We start from the raw sequence: 16,160 nt of genomic DNA, 5'->3' as shown, positions 1-16,160 counted from the left end.
TAGTGTCAACTGGGATTCAAGACGGATACTTCTTAGATGTCTCCATCTCTCATTCTTTCCGTTAAACTTCTGATAGTTTGGCCAAGCTTGGCCATCTGTTATGCGGCATCATGAGATACAAAAATGCTCTTCGGTTTTTCCCGGCCAAAACCTCCATATTTTTTTTTCTTTATTGACAAAATCTTTAGATTTGGAATTCTCCCAGTTCTATTCCAAATACGGCCAGTTCTCTTAGGCAGAGCAGCAGGAAGAAGACAGTGGCTCACTTCTTCCAGAATGACACGTCCAAGAAGAACCCAAGGTGCACAGCCTCATGGTTTCTGCTTCATGGTCTCCTTCTACCATCAGGGGTGTGTGTGTGTGTGTGTGTGTGTGTGTGTGTGTGTGTGTGTGTGCACGTGCATGAGTGGTGTGTGTGTGTGTGTGTGTGTGTGTGTGTGTGTGTATGTGTGTGTGTATGTGTGTGTGTGTAAGCACGCATACGAATGCATGTGTGTGTGTATCTGTCTGAAAGCCAGTGGTTAACATTGGGCTATCTTTCTGCAGAACTTTCCACCTCAGTATTTGAAACAGGGTCTCCTGCAGAATCTGTAATCACACATTTACAGGACAAGCTGGCCTCCAAGCCCTAGGGGTCCTGCTGTCTATTCATTCCCAGCAGAGGAATTATAGTTGTGCCCTGCCATGATCACCTTTCTACATGGGAGCCACCAGGCTGGACTCAGACACGTTTATGAAGCAGGCACCTCACTCACTGACTCATCTCCCCAGCCCTATGGCCATATATTTTTTTTAATTTCTGATGATGGTAATGATACAACAATAACACAGTAGCTAACATCTATGAATGATTTACCAAGTACTAAAACAGCCACCAGAGATCATGCTATTTAATCCTCTTTAGCAAAGTAAATACTGTTTAGCTGGTGGTTTTAATACTAGCTTAAGGTATAGATCTATGCCATGTGAGAGGCCTGGCTAAAAAACAGAGGTCCTCAGAAGGGTTATGCTGTCTTTCTTCACAGAGTTACTATTGATCATTGCCCAGGCTACATAGAATTGCTGGAGAATGGTATAAGATACATTTTTGGGGAAACGTCAAATGCTTCAGATAACCCACTACTTATTTTTTATTTCTAAACATTATAATGGCTGTTGTCGAAAAACCAAAAAGAAAAGAAAAAAATGGCTGTTGTACTAAACATTTTTATCATTAGTGTTTTCAACTCATTGAATTTGTGTTTGTTATGATTTATGTCTTGACTTCAGATTTTGCTTTCTTAGAACTTGCCAATTCTTTTATCAGCTTGCCTAGCACAGTATTTGATAGCAAGTCAAGAGCTACTAAATGTGTGGTATCGGTGAAGAGACTATTAGGAATTTGCCTAATAACAGAATTTATTCAATAAGCTTCTTTCCTCAGGAGTAATCAGAGTCCCTCTTGAGTGTGATTGTTAGACATCATAACCCATCCAAGGATGTCTAGTTGGGGTGGAGACACCAGTCTGGTTGTTGTGAAGGCAGCTTTGAGATGCAGTTAACACTCCAATTGATAGACTTTAAGGACAGCAGACTTCTTTTACAACATAGCTGGGTCCCAGCCTGTCAGTTGAAGTCCTTATGCTGAGGAGCTCAATCAGGAAGGAATGCTGTCTCCAGACTGCTTTCAGAATCAAGATTGCAACATCAGCTCCTCCGGATTTGCTTGGTTAATTTTTGGCTTGCTAGCTTTTATAAGCATAAGCATGTGAACTGGTTTTCTAAGTCACTTTCTCCTCCGCTCTCCCTTAGTTTCATGACCCCCTCACCCCCATCTCTTCTTCCCTGTCTCCTTCCTGCCTTCACTTTCTCTAGATTCATTTTCTTTTTCTTTCTCTTTGTTATTAGTCAATGTTTTTAACGAAAAAAGATTTTGCCTAGAGAATGACTAATAGCAGAGAGGACGAACTAGTGAGAGATGGAGATTCCTGAGGTATTTTTTTCAAACCATGTCCCTGATTACAAATCCTCATTCTAGAATCGCAGCTCACCTAAGGAAGCTCATGGATTCTTCTGTGGAATTATTTTGTATACTGAAATGGAAGTTTTGTATCACTAAACCTTCCAACTTACACTCCTGAAACAAGTTCCTGAGGAGTTCTGAGTAAGATGGTGGATTAGAAGCAACCACCATGGTTCAGAGCAAAGAAGAAATATCAGGATAAGGAAAAAAAAAAAAGACTATATTCAAAAGACAGAAAGAGAGGGAGACCTTTGGAAATTACAAAAGGGAAACACAGGAGAGCAGGAAAATGCTCAGGGAGAGAAGAACGAGAGCAAGAGGAGGAGAAGTGAGCAAAGTTTCCAGACCCATGCTTTGCAGCAAGGGGAGGGAAACAGAAGCCTCAACTAAAGACAGTGTGCTTTCTCTTTACCTCTGCTGGAAACTGAGCCCCAGAGACAAGGCTAGTCAGTAAAAAGATTCCTCAAATGACACTGGAAGAGATATGCAAACAAGAAAGGCACAAAATGCAACCCAAACATGAAAAAGCAAGGAAGCATGACCAAAAAAAAATATTCTAACACCTCAGCTACTGAATTAAAAATCTGAAGTGGATAAAATGATTTAAAAATGGTGTATGTAAAACTGACCTATGACCTCAAAGAAATCACAAATAAATGGATGGATAAAGCAAATGTAATTAATCCAAGACCTGGAGAGAAAAGTCAAAAATAGAAAGCCAGTAGCATGGATGAAAAGTTTACAAGGCCAAAAAGAATATCATCAAGAAAACTAAGATTAATAATAATAATAATAAAATAATAATAATAGAAAGCAATGCTGGAAATAAAACACTGTAAGATTAAAGAACAGATTCAACCAATCAGAAGAAAGAACAAAAGGGAAGGAAAACAAGGTTGAAGAAATATGACATCAAACATCATGGGAAAAAAAAGTCAATGGTCATGATCATCAGAATCCTGGCATCTGATCAAGACTCAAAATTTACAATGGGTTATGCTGACTAAGTAAGTAAGAGCTGAGATAAACACTAAAGTCATTGAGAATCTATCCAGTGACATTAGAGCAGAAAATGCCCCAAATTTAGGGAAAGAAATGGGAATCCAATCACAAGAAGGTTTTAGAACCCAAAATGGACAGGATGACAGAACTTCTCTATGACACATTACAATCAAGATGCCCCAAGTACAAGAGAAAGAAAGGAAAGAAAAGCTGTACCAGAAAAGTGTCAATTCAGAAAGACAGACACACGAGAATGACTTCATACTGCTCGACATAAATCCTAAAAACCAGGAATTTACGGAATGGTGTATTTCAAGCTTTGAAAATAGAAGTATTACCAACCAAAATTGCTACATACAGCAAAGTGAAGTAAGAGGGATGGAGAGGATAGTAAGGAGCAAATACGAGCAAAGTACAATGATATATATTTATGAAGATGTCACAATAAGACCCATTATTTTTATGCTAACAAAAATAAGTACAAACAAAACAAAATCCAGTTTCTTCATTTCTTGTAGAATATTGCATTTCCTTACTTCTGAAGCCCATTGGAAAGAGGCAAAGCTGTTCATTACAACTGGTACATAACAGAATTATGTGTCAGAGTGACTTCAGAAATTCACTGTGGACCTAAAGTACACTCTTGCATTAGATTCCAATTTTATGCTTAAAAGTAACAAAACAAAACAAAAAAACTCCACAACCAATAACTGGTTCCTAGGGTTAAAACAAACTAAGAACTTCCAAAAGGCAATTTTGAGAATAAATATTATATTAAAGGAAAGTGATGCCTTACCATTTATGAGTCTCTGTCAGGGCAGTCTCTTGTGACTCTTGGTCAATTTTAGCTGAAAATGCAAGAAAAAGACATGAGATAAGTACAGGGCTCTACCATTTCAGAGAATATACAATATAAACAACATGGAGAAGATTTAGTTATGAATTCTAATGTTCTCCAGCTAGATATTATCTTAACCCTATTAATGTCACTGATATGCTAGAAATATTATTAAATTGCATTAAATTGACACTAATATATGGACATATAAGATTTTTACATAAGCACCCAAACTTTTTAGGTTATGAAAAATTTATTTGCCCCTGACATAGTAACCTAAGGAATGGAAACACTACTTTCATAGTTACATTGAATATGCCAGGATCTAAATACCAACAAGTTTGTTGAAAATAATTCTCTCAGGCACAGGTACAAGCATCACAATGGAAATGTAAACAAATGAAGGCAATACACATTCAAAACACATTGTAGCCATGGTCTTTGGAATAGATCTCAAGTGAGTGACTATGATCTGCTCTAAAAGGGGCACATTGTTATGCACCCATTTATCTGCTGTAATTTTTTTTTGTCGGAGCTGAGGATCCAATCCAGAACCAATCCTGTGCTAGACAAATACTCTATCACTGAGCTTCAAACTCAGATTTATTTGCTCTATTCCCCCCCCCCCCAAAAAAAATAAAGATGCCTGACATGAACTCACAGATCAGATTTAGGATAGGGATGACGATTTCAAACTATTTAAAAATCAGATAGTACTCCATTAACCAAAACATATGACAGCAACTTTCACCTTCTTTAAGAAGCAAGCATTCCAGGGAGTTAAGGAAATACTCTACAACTCTCCCCTCTTCTTCTTTGGGCATATATATTTGGCATAAATGTTTCACAGACACTATTAAGCAAGACACTCATTATTTTCAGTCTATTCTAAAGAATGTAAAAGATTAGTTATGACTTCATAAATTAACAATTCATGGTGATTACCCACCCACAGCTAGAAAACTACCAAGCTATAGGACAATACAGAAAATCATCATTACCACACCTACACAGTCTTCATAATGCCTCTCCCGCAAAAACAGACATTCACAAGATAAATAAAAAATACACTAAATAGTAAATGAAGTTGTCTATTTATAATCCTTCCCCACTGGGTAATATTTGGGACCACTTGGAGAAATCAGAAGGCAAAATGGAGCAGGGTAAGTTAATCACTCTACAATCATAAAAAAAAACAATTGGCAATGCTGACCAAATAAAACCCATGATCCTTTGGGAATTGTTAAAGTGTCTCTCTCACTACTTAAAACACAATAGCACAGCTTGGGTTCATTAAAGTTTTACAATTTTCACGACTGTTCTGACTGAAGGTCTGTACATCATCTCTAGTGTTCTGACACAGTGTCAGGCTGACACTCTTTCCAGTGGATGTCCAAATTAAAGAGGGATCATTTGATCCGGCAACAAGGTCCCCCCCCCCCCCCCAGCTTTCCTTTCCCTTTTTGTACTTCAGATTGTTTACATGAGTTTACAGGTCTGTCATTAGCCACATTCAAGCCTGGGGTGCACATTAGACACTCTACTTTAAAAAGGCTCTAGTATGAACATACAGTCATAAAAAGCGGTTTGAGGGTACCTAAAAGAAAACAGGGTTAGCTTCCAAAAACAATTCTAGAATCACATAAAGTGCCTTCAAGGAGAAATAACAAAAGCAGCCTGAATGAACGCTACTTTGACAAAGGACATTGTTATTATAATTATTATTATTTTTGCTTGCTTGTTTTCTTGAAAAATACACAGATTAAAAGAATTGAAGGAAATAATTTCTGGACTATTTTAGAAGATCCAAGTAAATGATTTATGAAATTAAAAGTGCATGAAACTGATACTCCCAAGAGCTATCTTCAATTCCCATAAGATTAATGTTAACCACGTGACTTTTGGCAATCAGATTCACTTGTCAACATATGCAAATTTTTTAGCACAATGTTTATAATGACCAGTATATGTGAAGTAATGTCTTTCTTAAGTTCTAGAATTGAAGATCTGAAAAATCTTGAAGTGAACCAACCACTGTTTTATAATGTTAACATCATACAGAATACAGAAAATACATTCTTGCAGCTTTTCAAAAACATATGCCCTTAAATCATGGTAAAAGGGAAGAAAGTGAGTCTTGCTAGTTCACAGTAATAATTCCTTTTGATGTGTACCAACACAGCTCTTGTTTCAGTGCCTGAGAAAGTTGGCTTAAAAAAAAATAAAACCCAAACCACTTTAATCCAATGTGGCAGGAGATTGATCCATACCAAAGAAATAAAACATAAAAACAGATCTCCTTACCAAACCTAATAACCATGCTACAATAATAAAGTCAAATTAGAATAACAGGCAATGCTTGGGACTTCTCTACTATCCATTACTTTTGCCTGATTTTCAAGCTACAGGGATTTGTATACTGAAACTCTAATCAGCTCTGATAAACAGTCAAATTAGAGATCAAAGAAAGCATATTAAAGGCCAAATTTCAACTCTCAATGTAGAGTCAACAATTCAAGGAGCAGGGCAGATTTTCTTTTGTATTGTAATCTGAAGAAAAAAATACATTTTGAGAGGCATGGTGGCATAGATCTGTTATCCCAGAACATAGAGAGTAGAGTGGGGTTTGGGGGATCAAACTTCCTGGCAGTCTGACCTACACAGAGAAACCTTGTCTCAAACCCAAGGGCTGAAGATGGAGCCGAATGGCAGAGCACTTGCCTAGTATCTGTCAGGTCTTTGTTCAGTGTCACAAAATGCCTTAAAAGTTGGGGTGCATACAGCATCTAGCATGATGCTTTGCACAAAAACATGATCAATGCTCTACTGTCAGAGTTCCCTTTTGGGGGTCACTTAAAAAAACAGAGCATTTTAATTGTATAAAATTACAGGTTTCACTGTGACAGGGGCATAGATTTCGATGCCAACTCAATGACAGAGCAGGCTGTGGCTGCTTGGGTAAAGATGAACCCAAAAAACTGAAGTCACATATCACTGTAACCAGTGAAAATCTGCCTTCACCAAGGGCCGGGGGCAAGCTATTTGTGCGCCATCATCAAAATCTCAGCTGCATCTGCAGAGACACTCATCGTGACTTCGCTAAAAGTGACAGAGCAATTAAGATAACTTTCTACATGCACCACACACATGTTCTGTGGATATTTAAATTTCCTGAATTATTTGTTTTTCTGAGATATAGCTCTGGCAGATTGGTGAGACTGCTCAGTAGCTGGAGATACTTTACTGTACAAGCCTGGTGACTTGAGTTTCATCCCCAGGAGCCATGTAAGGATGGAAGGAAATAAGAGACTAAGCTAAATTGTTCCTTGACCCTTACACACACATATATGTGCGCACACACACGCACACACACTCGCACATACTTGTGCACACACACACAGTAAGTAAGTAAGCAAGAAAAAGAAAACAAATTATTTGTAGGCAATTTCTAATGGTGCACACGATTATGTAAAGAGTTTTGAAAGCTCGGGTTCTTTTACACAGTAATTTCCTATGTATATACAATCAGTTATCAACAAAAGATTATGATTAAAGTATGCTCAAGTAATCACATAAAAGAAGGGAGAGACAATATTTACATTTCAGAATTCATGTAAGATTTCATCCCCCCCACTCTTCAGAGGAAATAGCTCACTTCTTTTTTGACACAAAATGATGTGGCAGCCTTCTGGTCACCTCTAGGCATGATTACTGATTATGGATTATATTTCTATGGTCTAGCACTTGCCTATGATACATAAATCCATGGTCTTGATAACTAGCACCACAAACAAACAAATCTCAGCATGATTCTAAGTCAAGTTTGTATAGGGAAGTCAAGGGAACACTTAAAATGGACAAACGGTTGCAAGGCTGGTTTGGGTGGATTTGCAATGAGTTTTAAGATGTCAACAAATTGCTGGGATTCCTCTGCCACAGCCTTCCCAGCAGTGTCCTCGGCCACACTGGACAGAAGTAAATAACTCTTAATGGACACAATCTTGATGAGAATTCCCCCTCCCCCTGAGTCACGTCTCCAAGAGAAGCTACTTGCACATTTACTGCCAGAAATGTTGCAAACACCCTGTACAGTGTCCTTACCCTTCAGTCTCCAGACTCCTTTAATACCAGTGTTTGGGTCTTGAGTATCATTTAGTTCAGACAAACCTGGTTTGAATTCTAGTTTATCCACTAGACTGTGATAGATTTTAATAACTGTGACTCTCACTTTTATGGCAAAATCTTTCCTCATGAGACTAGAGTGACATTTTCTTTTTCATTGAGTTGGTTCATATTTCAGTAAGATACTGTATTGATCACCTGGGGCTTGGGGTAATACCCTCGGTATCCTTCCTCTTATTTTTACATCATCATTAATTCAAAAAGGATGGGGTGTATTATTTTCAGATTATCAAAAATACACAAGACTTATATTTTAATTTTTCTATATAAAATAATATGAAGAATTAAATGGACACTTTGCTAAAATAAGACTACTTCTCTAGCAATGTGGAAAAATGGTGTCCCAAGACCTTTACAAAATCTTGGAATGACCCTAAAATATTTTCAGGAATATTTCTTCTGCTACCCACTTACCTTGCATGTATGGTCAGGATTTTCTTCTTTTCTTGTCCCTTTCTCCAAGGCTCAGGGGATCCCCCTGTGTGGCTTCCTTAGAAGCTGGGACTAACTACCAGCTCTCTTTGTACCCAACTCTATTGTTATTTCAACAGACCTAAGAGAATTCTCAATTCCTGTAATATAAGCTGGGCTTAATAGCTTTCTAGATTTGTTTTTATTATTTTTGAAAAGGCATAACATAAATAAAGTTGCTCCAAAGAACAGTGCTTTTGGTAAATTTAGGGAGAACATGCCAAAATCTCAAATATAAAATGATTTCTTTAAATTTTGCTGGGTATGGTGGCAGACACTTTTAATCCCAGCACTGCGAAGGCAGAGGAAGGTGCATCTCTATGAGGTCAAGGCTAGCCTGATCTATATAGTGAGTTCCAGGGCCGCCAGAACTCCATAGTGAGAATTTGTCTTAATAAATAAACAAACAAATAAATAAATAAATAAATAAATAAAATTTTCAATGCTCCTCCAAACGAGATATGTTATTCTGAGTATACCATGGGCAACCATTCACATTCTGATGCTTGAGAAACATAAGCAAGTAAAAATGTCTAGAGAAGATTCATATCTAAAACAGGCTTGGTAGTGGAGTGACAAGACAATTCAATACTGACCTGGAAGCAAGAAACATATTGATTGAGTGTAAGAAAAATGGCAAAGAAGAACATGTTTTGGATAGATAATCTCCAGAGAATATTAGCAACTATTTTAATAGACCTAAAACTATACAGAGAAATCATGTTAGGAAAGTTGGTCAGTCAACTGCTGATCCTCAGAGCAGAGTTGAGCCTTATATATTATTAAACCTAACATTGTGGTTAGCCTTTAAATTTAAATGGTAGAGATCTGCCACTTGGGGCAGAGAAGGCCCATGGTTGGGACCACAACAAAAAAACAAACAAAGGAAAAAAATAGCACTAAATTTCTTAGGAGGCAGCTTTCCTCCTTTACTTACTTTTATTTGTGCTCATTTATTTTAGTTTTAGGGTGTAAGAGCATCTTTTTAGTTTGAGTCTACCAAAGGGGTCACTGGCTTGGATAGATCTGAGCCACTGAGCACGAGAGTAGTTAAAACCAGCACTCCTGATGACGTCTGCTCAGGCACCACTGATGCTTCTTACCCTGAACCCCTGGCCCCACAAATTATTCCTGGTGGTTGCTGCCCTACTACGTCAGTCTTTTGACCCAGTGATTTGTGTCTCCGGCCTCTGTCTGGCTCCAGACTCTTTGGCAATGTGAGATATTTCTGCTGACCTTGTTCCAAACGACTGTGAGTAAGCAGAGGCACTGAACGGACGCCCTTTCTGCTCTCCAGCTTTCGTGAGGGAATACCACATATTCCCAGGTAATTGGAGACAGAGTTGCCTCTGAGTAATATCAGATGGAAGGCAACTCAGGGCCCTTTCATCTACTTGTCTAGGCTTTAAATCTTTGTGCTATTTTTCCTTTTATTTAAAGTGTTAACTAGTTTTTGTTTATAATTAGCTATGAATGTGCATTTGGGTCTCTTTTAAGTGCAGCCAGTATGGCTTATTCCTTTAGACAGATGTACTGCCTTTCCTCTGAGTCATCTGAGGTTGTCATTTAACCACAAATATATTGCTTTTAGTTTTGTGACTTTTAAGACACTCCTCCTTTTGACAAAGTACTAAATGTCAAGCAAATTTGGGAAGGTTAGACATGTGAGACAGGAAGATTCTGTGAGTATCTTTCCTTTACCTGCAGAAGAAGGAGCCAAGTCTCACCTCACTGCACTTCCTGCTTTGGTGCTGCTAAAGTGTTTGGGACAATAAGACAGTTGCTGTAGAATAGCTTGGGAGGTGGAAAACCTGTATCTGGTAAATACTGCATTAAACTTGGCCTTTACAGCAATTCATAGCTACCTGTTAGTACTGAGGGCATTTCAACTTTGCATATAAAAATATGTACCATCTGTTCATATATGTACATATATATATACCTCTAAAAACATAATATATTAATGTTTGTTGTTAAAAAACAAGAAACATAATTAAAAACCATATATACTTCAAAAATTTGATATTTGTGACTTTTAGCAAAACCCACTCTGATATATACTCATCTGAATGCTCCTTTGTGAAATTGCTTTCCAAATTTAATTAAAAATCCAAAGTGGAAAAGACTTGGGAAAATATTCAATGCACACGCATGTTGAACACTCTGTCAATGGATATGTTACTCCATCTATAGGCTTTGGAGTCATCTATAGGCTCTCTGGTCAGCTTCCACTAATGGGGTATAAAAATGAAGACACACCCAGGGCTACTCTTTTCTCTTCCTTTGCTGAGAAATAACTATGCTACTGAAGCAGTCAGGAATATGCACTGATACCAGGCTGACTTTAAACTGGTACCCTTCAGGTAGAACCCAAGTCATTAGAAGTCATGTGCTAAAACTGCAAACATATGTATCTTAAGGCTGAGCTTTCAATATTAAAAGCAATATCCACTAAGTCTGACTGATGAATCTGAAACATCAAAATATAAAACAGCTGGAAATAAAAATCTGAAAACCATAAAAGCTCCTTCAATGTGTTTTCTTTTCTTCCTAATATTACTTGCCAAAACAATGTTTGAAGATGAGGGCATTTCAATTCTAGAAATCAAAGCCACATAAATGAACATTCCAATATTTCAACAAATATTTGAGCATCTATTGTATTTGGGGGATCATTTGTTGGGGCTCATGTGGCATATTTGTATAGTCTTTTGCATCAAGAAAATGATCAATGAGGAGAGAAATTATGGTCACATAATGGACAACAACAGCTATATTGGATTATTGCAGCCCACGTGCATATTACTAGGCAAATTTGATATGTAATAACCTACAATGATAAACCCCAATGAGAAAGGAACTTCACTACAACTTACAGTTTGGGGATTAAAGTTGAAAAATGTCACCCAAGATTAGAAATAAATATTACATGAAAGAGGCAGGTTTCAAATTCGCGCCAATGGGCTCCAACGTTGTAACACTGTCCAATTTCTCATGAGCACAGCCAAATGAGACTCTCATTTGCCTACTGAGATAAACACCAATGAGCAGGAAACAAAGGCAACTGAGTTTGGACTACAATGATGAGGAGGTCCTAGGCATAAGAAGATGTAGAGACTGGAGAGTGTACACAGAAAACGGTAAGAAACAGAAGGCTCTGAAGCACACACTCACGGTGTTGAGAAGGAAAGCCTAATGAGAGAAGGCGGGAAGTGTAATAGGAATAGTTGGCAAAAAGGCCTTGTTTGGGTATATGTGCTGCGGTGTGATAGCACAAACAGAGTCAAAGACACAGATCTGTGTCTAAAGTAGGAAGATGCACTTTTGAAGAAGTTGTGCACTTCCAGACTTTGCTGGGGACAGCTTTGTCTGGCTCTAATCAACTGGGAAAGAGAATAAAATGCATGAGATAGCAGTTTTCATCCACTAGAGCGTAGGAGCATAGGGCTAGGAACTCCTCAGTCCTCCATCTCTCTACATTGCTTTCTAAAGGTCAGTTTCCAGACTATGGACCCTTGAAGGAGCAGCTCACAGAAGCTAATCATCTTGGAGGAGTTGAGAAAATACAGATGGGACTCTAGGAAGGTGGAAGTAGCTGAAATTCAAGGCGTAGAGGTCCAGGGAGGAAATAAATCTTTCATAAAAGCAGACAAAGAAATCACTCCCAAGGTCTCTCTGAGTTTTGCTAAGTATTAAGTGGCACATGTCTGCAGGGGAATACCACAAATCCAAGCACAGACCCTCTAAGGAAGACTCACCCCAAAAGTCCTTCAAGGTCAAAGTGGGAGTCTGAAGACAGAAGAGGCCAGGAGAGAACAGGTATAGAGTAGTCATGAGAGTCTCCAGCAGGTAAAATATCAAGGTAATACATTCACTGTGATGTTTACTCTTGATTTGCCTAAGCAAGTTTTGATAAGAGGCCTGAAACGGCATCAGGCTGAATCATATATCATATTTAAATGATATGCCCAAACAAAGCCAAATACTCTTTGAATTTGCATAAGGCAAATAAATGGATCGTTTTTTATAGTCTATAGCAAAAACACAGCCCTGCAAATACCACCACCAACCTCCACCCTATTTTGCGAATCTGAATATTCTGTTAAGCCATCTGATTTGTGGTCATATTTCACAGGAGCAACAGAAAACTAATAAAGATTTCTCATCAGAAACTGAAAGGATAAAAGAATCAATTATTAAATTGTGTATAGAAACACACACACACACACACACACACACACACACACACACACACAAATATGTAGCTATGACTTTAAGTATTTCTTAAAGGCTTGGTTCCCAAACTGTCATGCTCCTTATAGACGGTAGTACTTATAGGAGGTGGGCCTGCCTACTGGAGGGAGATGGGGTCACTGGGCTTTGTCTAGGAAGGAGTTATCAGATATTGGGACAAAAATCTTTCCTCCTCTTTCTCCTCCTCCTCTTTTCCTTTTGCCTATCAAATGCAGGAGGCACACCAGCTTCTTCTGCCAAACAATCCCAAAGAACAGGGCCAACGTGACCTTGAAAAGAAACCGCAGAAGCCATTAATCAAAATAGAGCATCCCTCCGTTAAAATGGGTCACTTCAGGTCTTCTGTCACATTGATAGAAAGCTGCCTAGCACAACTGCTCAAAAATAGAATCAAAATAAAATTTTACAAGCATTCAGAGGCTAGAACAATTTTGCACCTGGAAATGTACACACAGGGAAGTGTTAAAGGAAATGAAATCTTAGTTCTATATAAACAAATGAAAAGAATGGGAAAGTGCTATTTATGAGCATGAGTATGAAGTATGCTTTCTCTAAAGAACCAACTAAAAGTTAGGAATAAGGTATTATTTTGTTATAACACATCTAGAACTAAAATACATGACAATAGCAAGAATTACAGGAGAAACAGAAGACTGCCAATGTAAGGTTTTTGTACCAATGAAGATTGGAATGCCTGTATTTGGAGATGGTGATAAATTCAGTGTGACAGAACATGAGAGCAATCCCGAAAATACAAAACAAAGATGTATAGTGTATTAGCTCACAGTGGAAACGTGGAATACTAAAAAATATCCAATCTATAAATAAGAAGAATAAGACATCATACAGGATAAATGTAGACAGATGTAAAGATGATAAATTAAACCCAATCATATTTTTAATTAAACTAATGGTCTAAACACTGCAACTGAAAGGCAGGGAGGGATTGTTAGACTGAAAACTTTCAGCTCCATGCTATCTAGTGGAAACCCACTTAAAAATACAGACATGTACTTAGATTAGATTGAAAGTCAAAGAATAAAAACGGCATTGTGCAAACACGAATCACAATAAAGCTGACATGGCTGAATTAAAATTCGATGACTTTGACTCTAGAAGGAGAAATGTTGTTAGGGAAAAAAAAAAGTCAAGTACTACACTGAAGAGGGAATTCAACAGGAAGACAGACCAATTCTAATTATGGATGTATCCAGAATCAGGGCCTCAAAATACACAAAGCAAAAACTGTTATATCCAAAAGAAAAAGAAAATGAGACAAAACTGAAGGGAACCATGGGTGTGGGTGACAGCAAGTAGTGATTCCAACCCTCTTCTCTCAGTAACTGATAGATTGAAGACACAATATGAAAGGTTATAAAAGGTCAGAACAATGCTACCAATGAATGGAGACTCTTCACACAGCCTTGTAAGGTGTGGAGTTTTTTTTGTTGTTGTTGTTGTTTGTTTGTTTGTTTTGGTGGAGAATGAATTGAATTGCTAGGACTAGAAGGTTAAGAGCATCTCATCAGTTGAGAAGCTTTCACCATGATGGAGAAGTGTCCGGTGGGAAAAGAAAGTAAACAATGTGAGATAATTAGGGTGGGAGAGAAAGCGCAGCAGTTAAGAGCACTTACTGTTCTTATAGAAGACCTGAGTTCAGTTTCCAGCATCTATAAGGTGGCTCAAAATTGCCTATAACTCCAGTTTTAGGGGATCCACTGCCCTTTTCTAACCTTTCAGGAGCCTGCATGTATGTAATGCACATACATAGACATAAAATAAAACAAATAAATCTAAAAAAACAAAAAGTGTTACAGTATTTAGCTTTCTGCTATAAGAGTAAGGCAATTTGTTCAGAAATTCATGGCAGACTCAGCCTTGAGTAAACTTAATCATAAAAACATTCAATTATTTATGTATTAATTATATCACATGGAGGACACATGAGCAACATTCCAAACATATAATTTAGATGTATTACAATGAACACCCACACACTTCAGTAATAATGACTGTGTGACACCCTAAACTTTGGCAGAAGACTGCAGATTAGAGGAAGATTGTTCATAATTGTGCAATAACGTAATGACAGTATCTGGTAACAAGGAAAAGGACCCATGTTATGTGGCTGGTGTCTTAAAGGCAAGAGATTATTTGGGGCTGGGAGAATTAAGGCCTTAGGACTAGAGTGGAGTGGATTCAGGGATTAGTAACAAATAGGGAAATGAGCAGGGTGAGAAAGTGTATGAAAAGTTGGCATCATTAATAAGGCTACATTGATCCAGTAGTTCAACATTTAAACATGCACTATATACAAGTAAATATACATGCTGAGAAATATACATAGTTACATAGTAGGAAAAAAGGCTGATAAGTATAGAAATTAGCAAACAAGTTTAGGAACACTTGACAATGAAATAAAGTCATCTGGAAGGACACATTGATACAAATTATTACAAATATATTCTAATATTAAAAAAACCAAAAGGTAGACCTTTATTTTCAATGATATTGTGGACTTTCTAGATACAAGATATCCAGGGTATCACACACAAACTAGAAAAAAATAAAAGCTAATGCATGAATGAATCTGATAGAAAATATGGAAAATTCTCTGAGGCCATTAAAACAAAGAAGAGCAGGAATCCAAAGAGGTGTAGAGCAGCATTTCCCAGGGCTATCACTGACACTCAGAACTTTTCCTTGTATGGACCAACAGGAAAAAATTCTGAACAGGCTGAGAATCCTCAAATGTATCCAGAAGTGGCTCAAAGGCAGAAACTGCAAAGGACCATCCTGTGGATTAGACCATGAGGAAATATGCTTACCCCACAGAAGCTCTGAATGGAAGGAGAATCCTCTCAGGTAGCATAGAGTTGAACCCTCACAGTGCACTGGGCTCTAGCATACAAAGTGCTGTATTAACGTGCAAGGAAAGAATTTATTTTAAAATAATTCTTGTTTGGTAGAGCCTCCTGATGATTATCCAAAACAAATATAAAGAAAAATAGGAAAAATGAATAAGGCCCTAGAGCAAACTCAGACTAAAAACAAAGAGACAAAAACTGAACCTGAACCCAAGTTGTCAATGTAGCAGGGAACAGGTGAGTCGGGGCATCCAGACCACTAAAAGGAATTATTGCCCTTGGATTCAATGTTTCATGATTAGTACATCTATGTCTCAAAAGGCAAATGTGATATAATAAAGAAATTTTTACACAGATAAGATCATTTTACACTCCTGAGTTCACTGCAAAGTGGCTTTTAAAGGACAGACATGTGACAGGAGAAAAATAACCTCAGAAGGTAGGTGAAAGGTGAAGAAATGGTCAGCGAGGAAAATGCGACTGTTAAACCGAAACCCCAAACTGAATTCTTGAAACAATGATAATTCTCTATTTTAGGAAGCAT

The 16,160-nt window shown here is 37.7% G+C and overlaps 1 protein-coding gene across 3 annotated transcripts in view; it reads right to left on the bottom strand.

Annotated features, from left to right (window-relative positions):
- Fmn2 (formin 2) overlaps positions 1-16,160 on the bottom strand; it is a 308,323-nt gene that overhangs the window by 68,721 nt on the left and 223,442 nt on the right. For all 3 annotated transcript variants that reach the window (XM_052737699.1, XM_052737700.1, XM_052737701.1), the window contains one exon: positions 3,801-3,852. In XM_052737699.1, the coding sequence (XP_052593659.1) occupies positions 3,801-3,852 (52 nt within the window). The remainder of the gene's footprint in view (positions 1-3,800; positions 3,853-16,160) is intronic.

Source organism: Peromyscus californicus, unplaced genomic scaffold (assembly GCF_007827085.1).
Source record: "Peromyscus californicus insignis strain IS unplaced genomic scaffold, ASM782708v3 Scaffold_14__1_contigs__length_90479793_seg_2, whole genome shotgun sequence".
In the NCBI taxonomy this organism is placed as follows: domain Eukaryota; kingdom Metazoa; phylum Chordata; class Mammalia; order Rodentia; family Cricetidae; genus Peromyscus; species Peromyscus californicus.
Note: the sequence above shows the minus strand (reverse complement) of the source record. Positions and strands in the feature narration are given on the sequence as shown.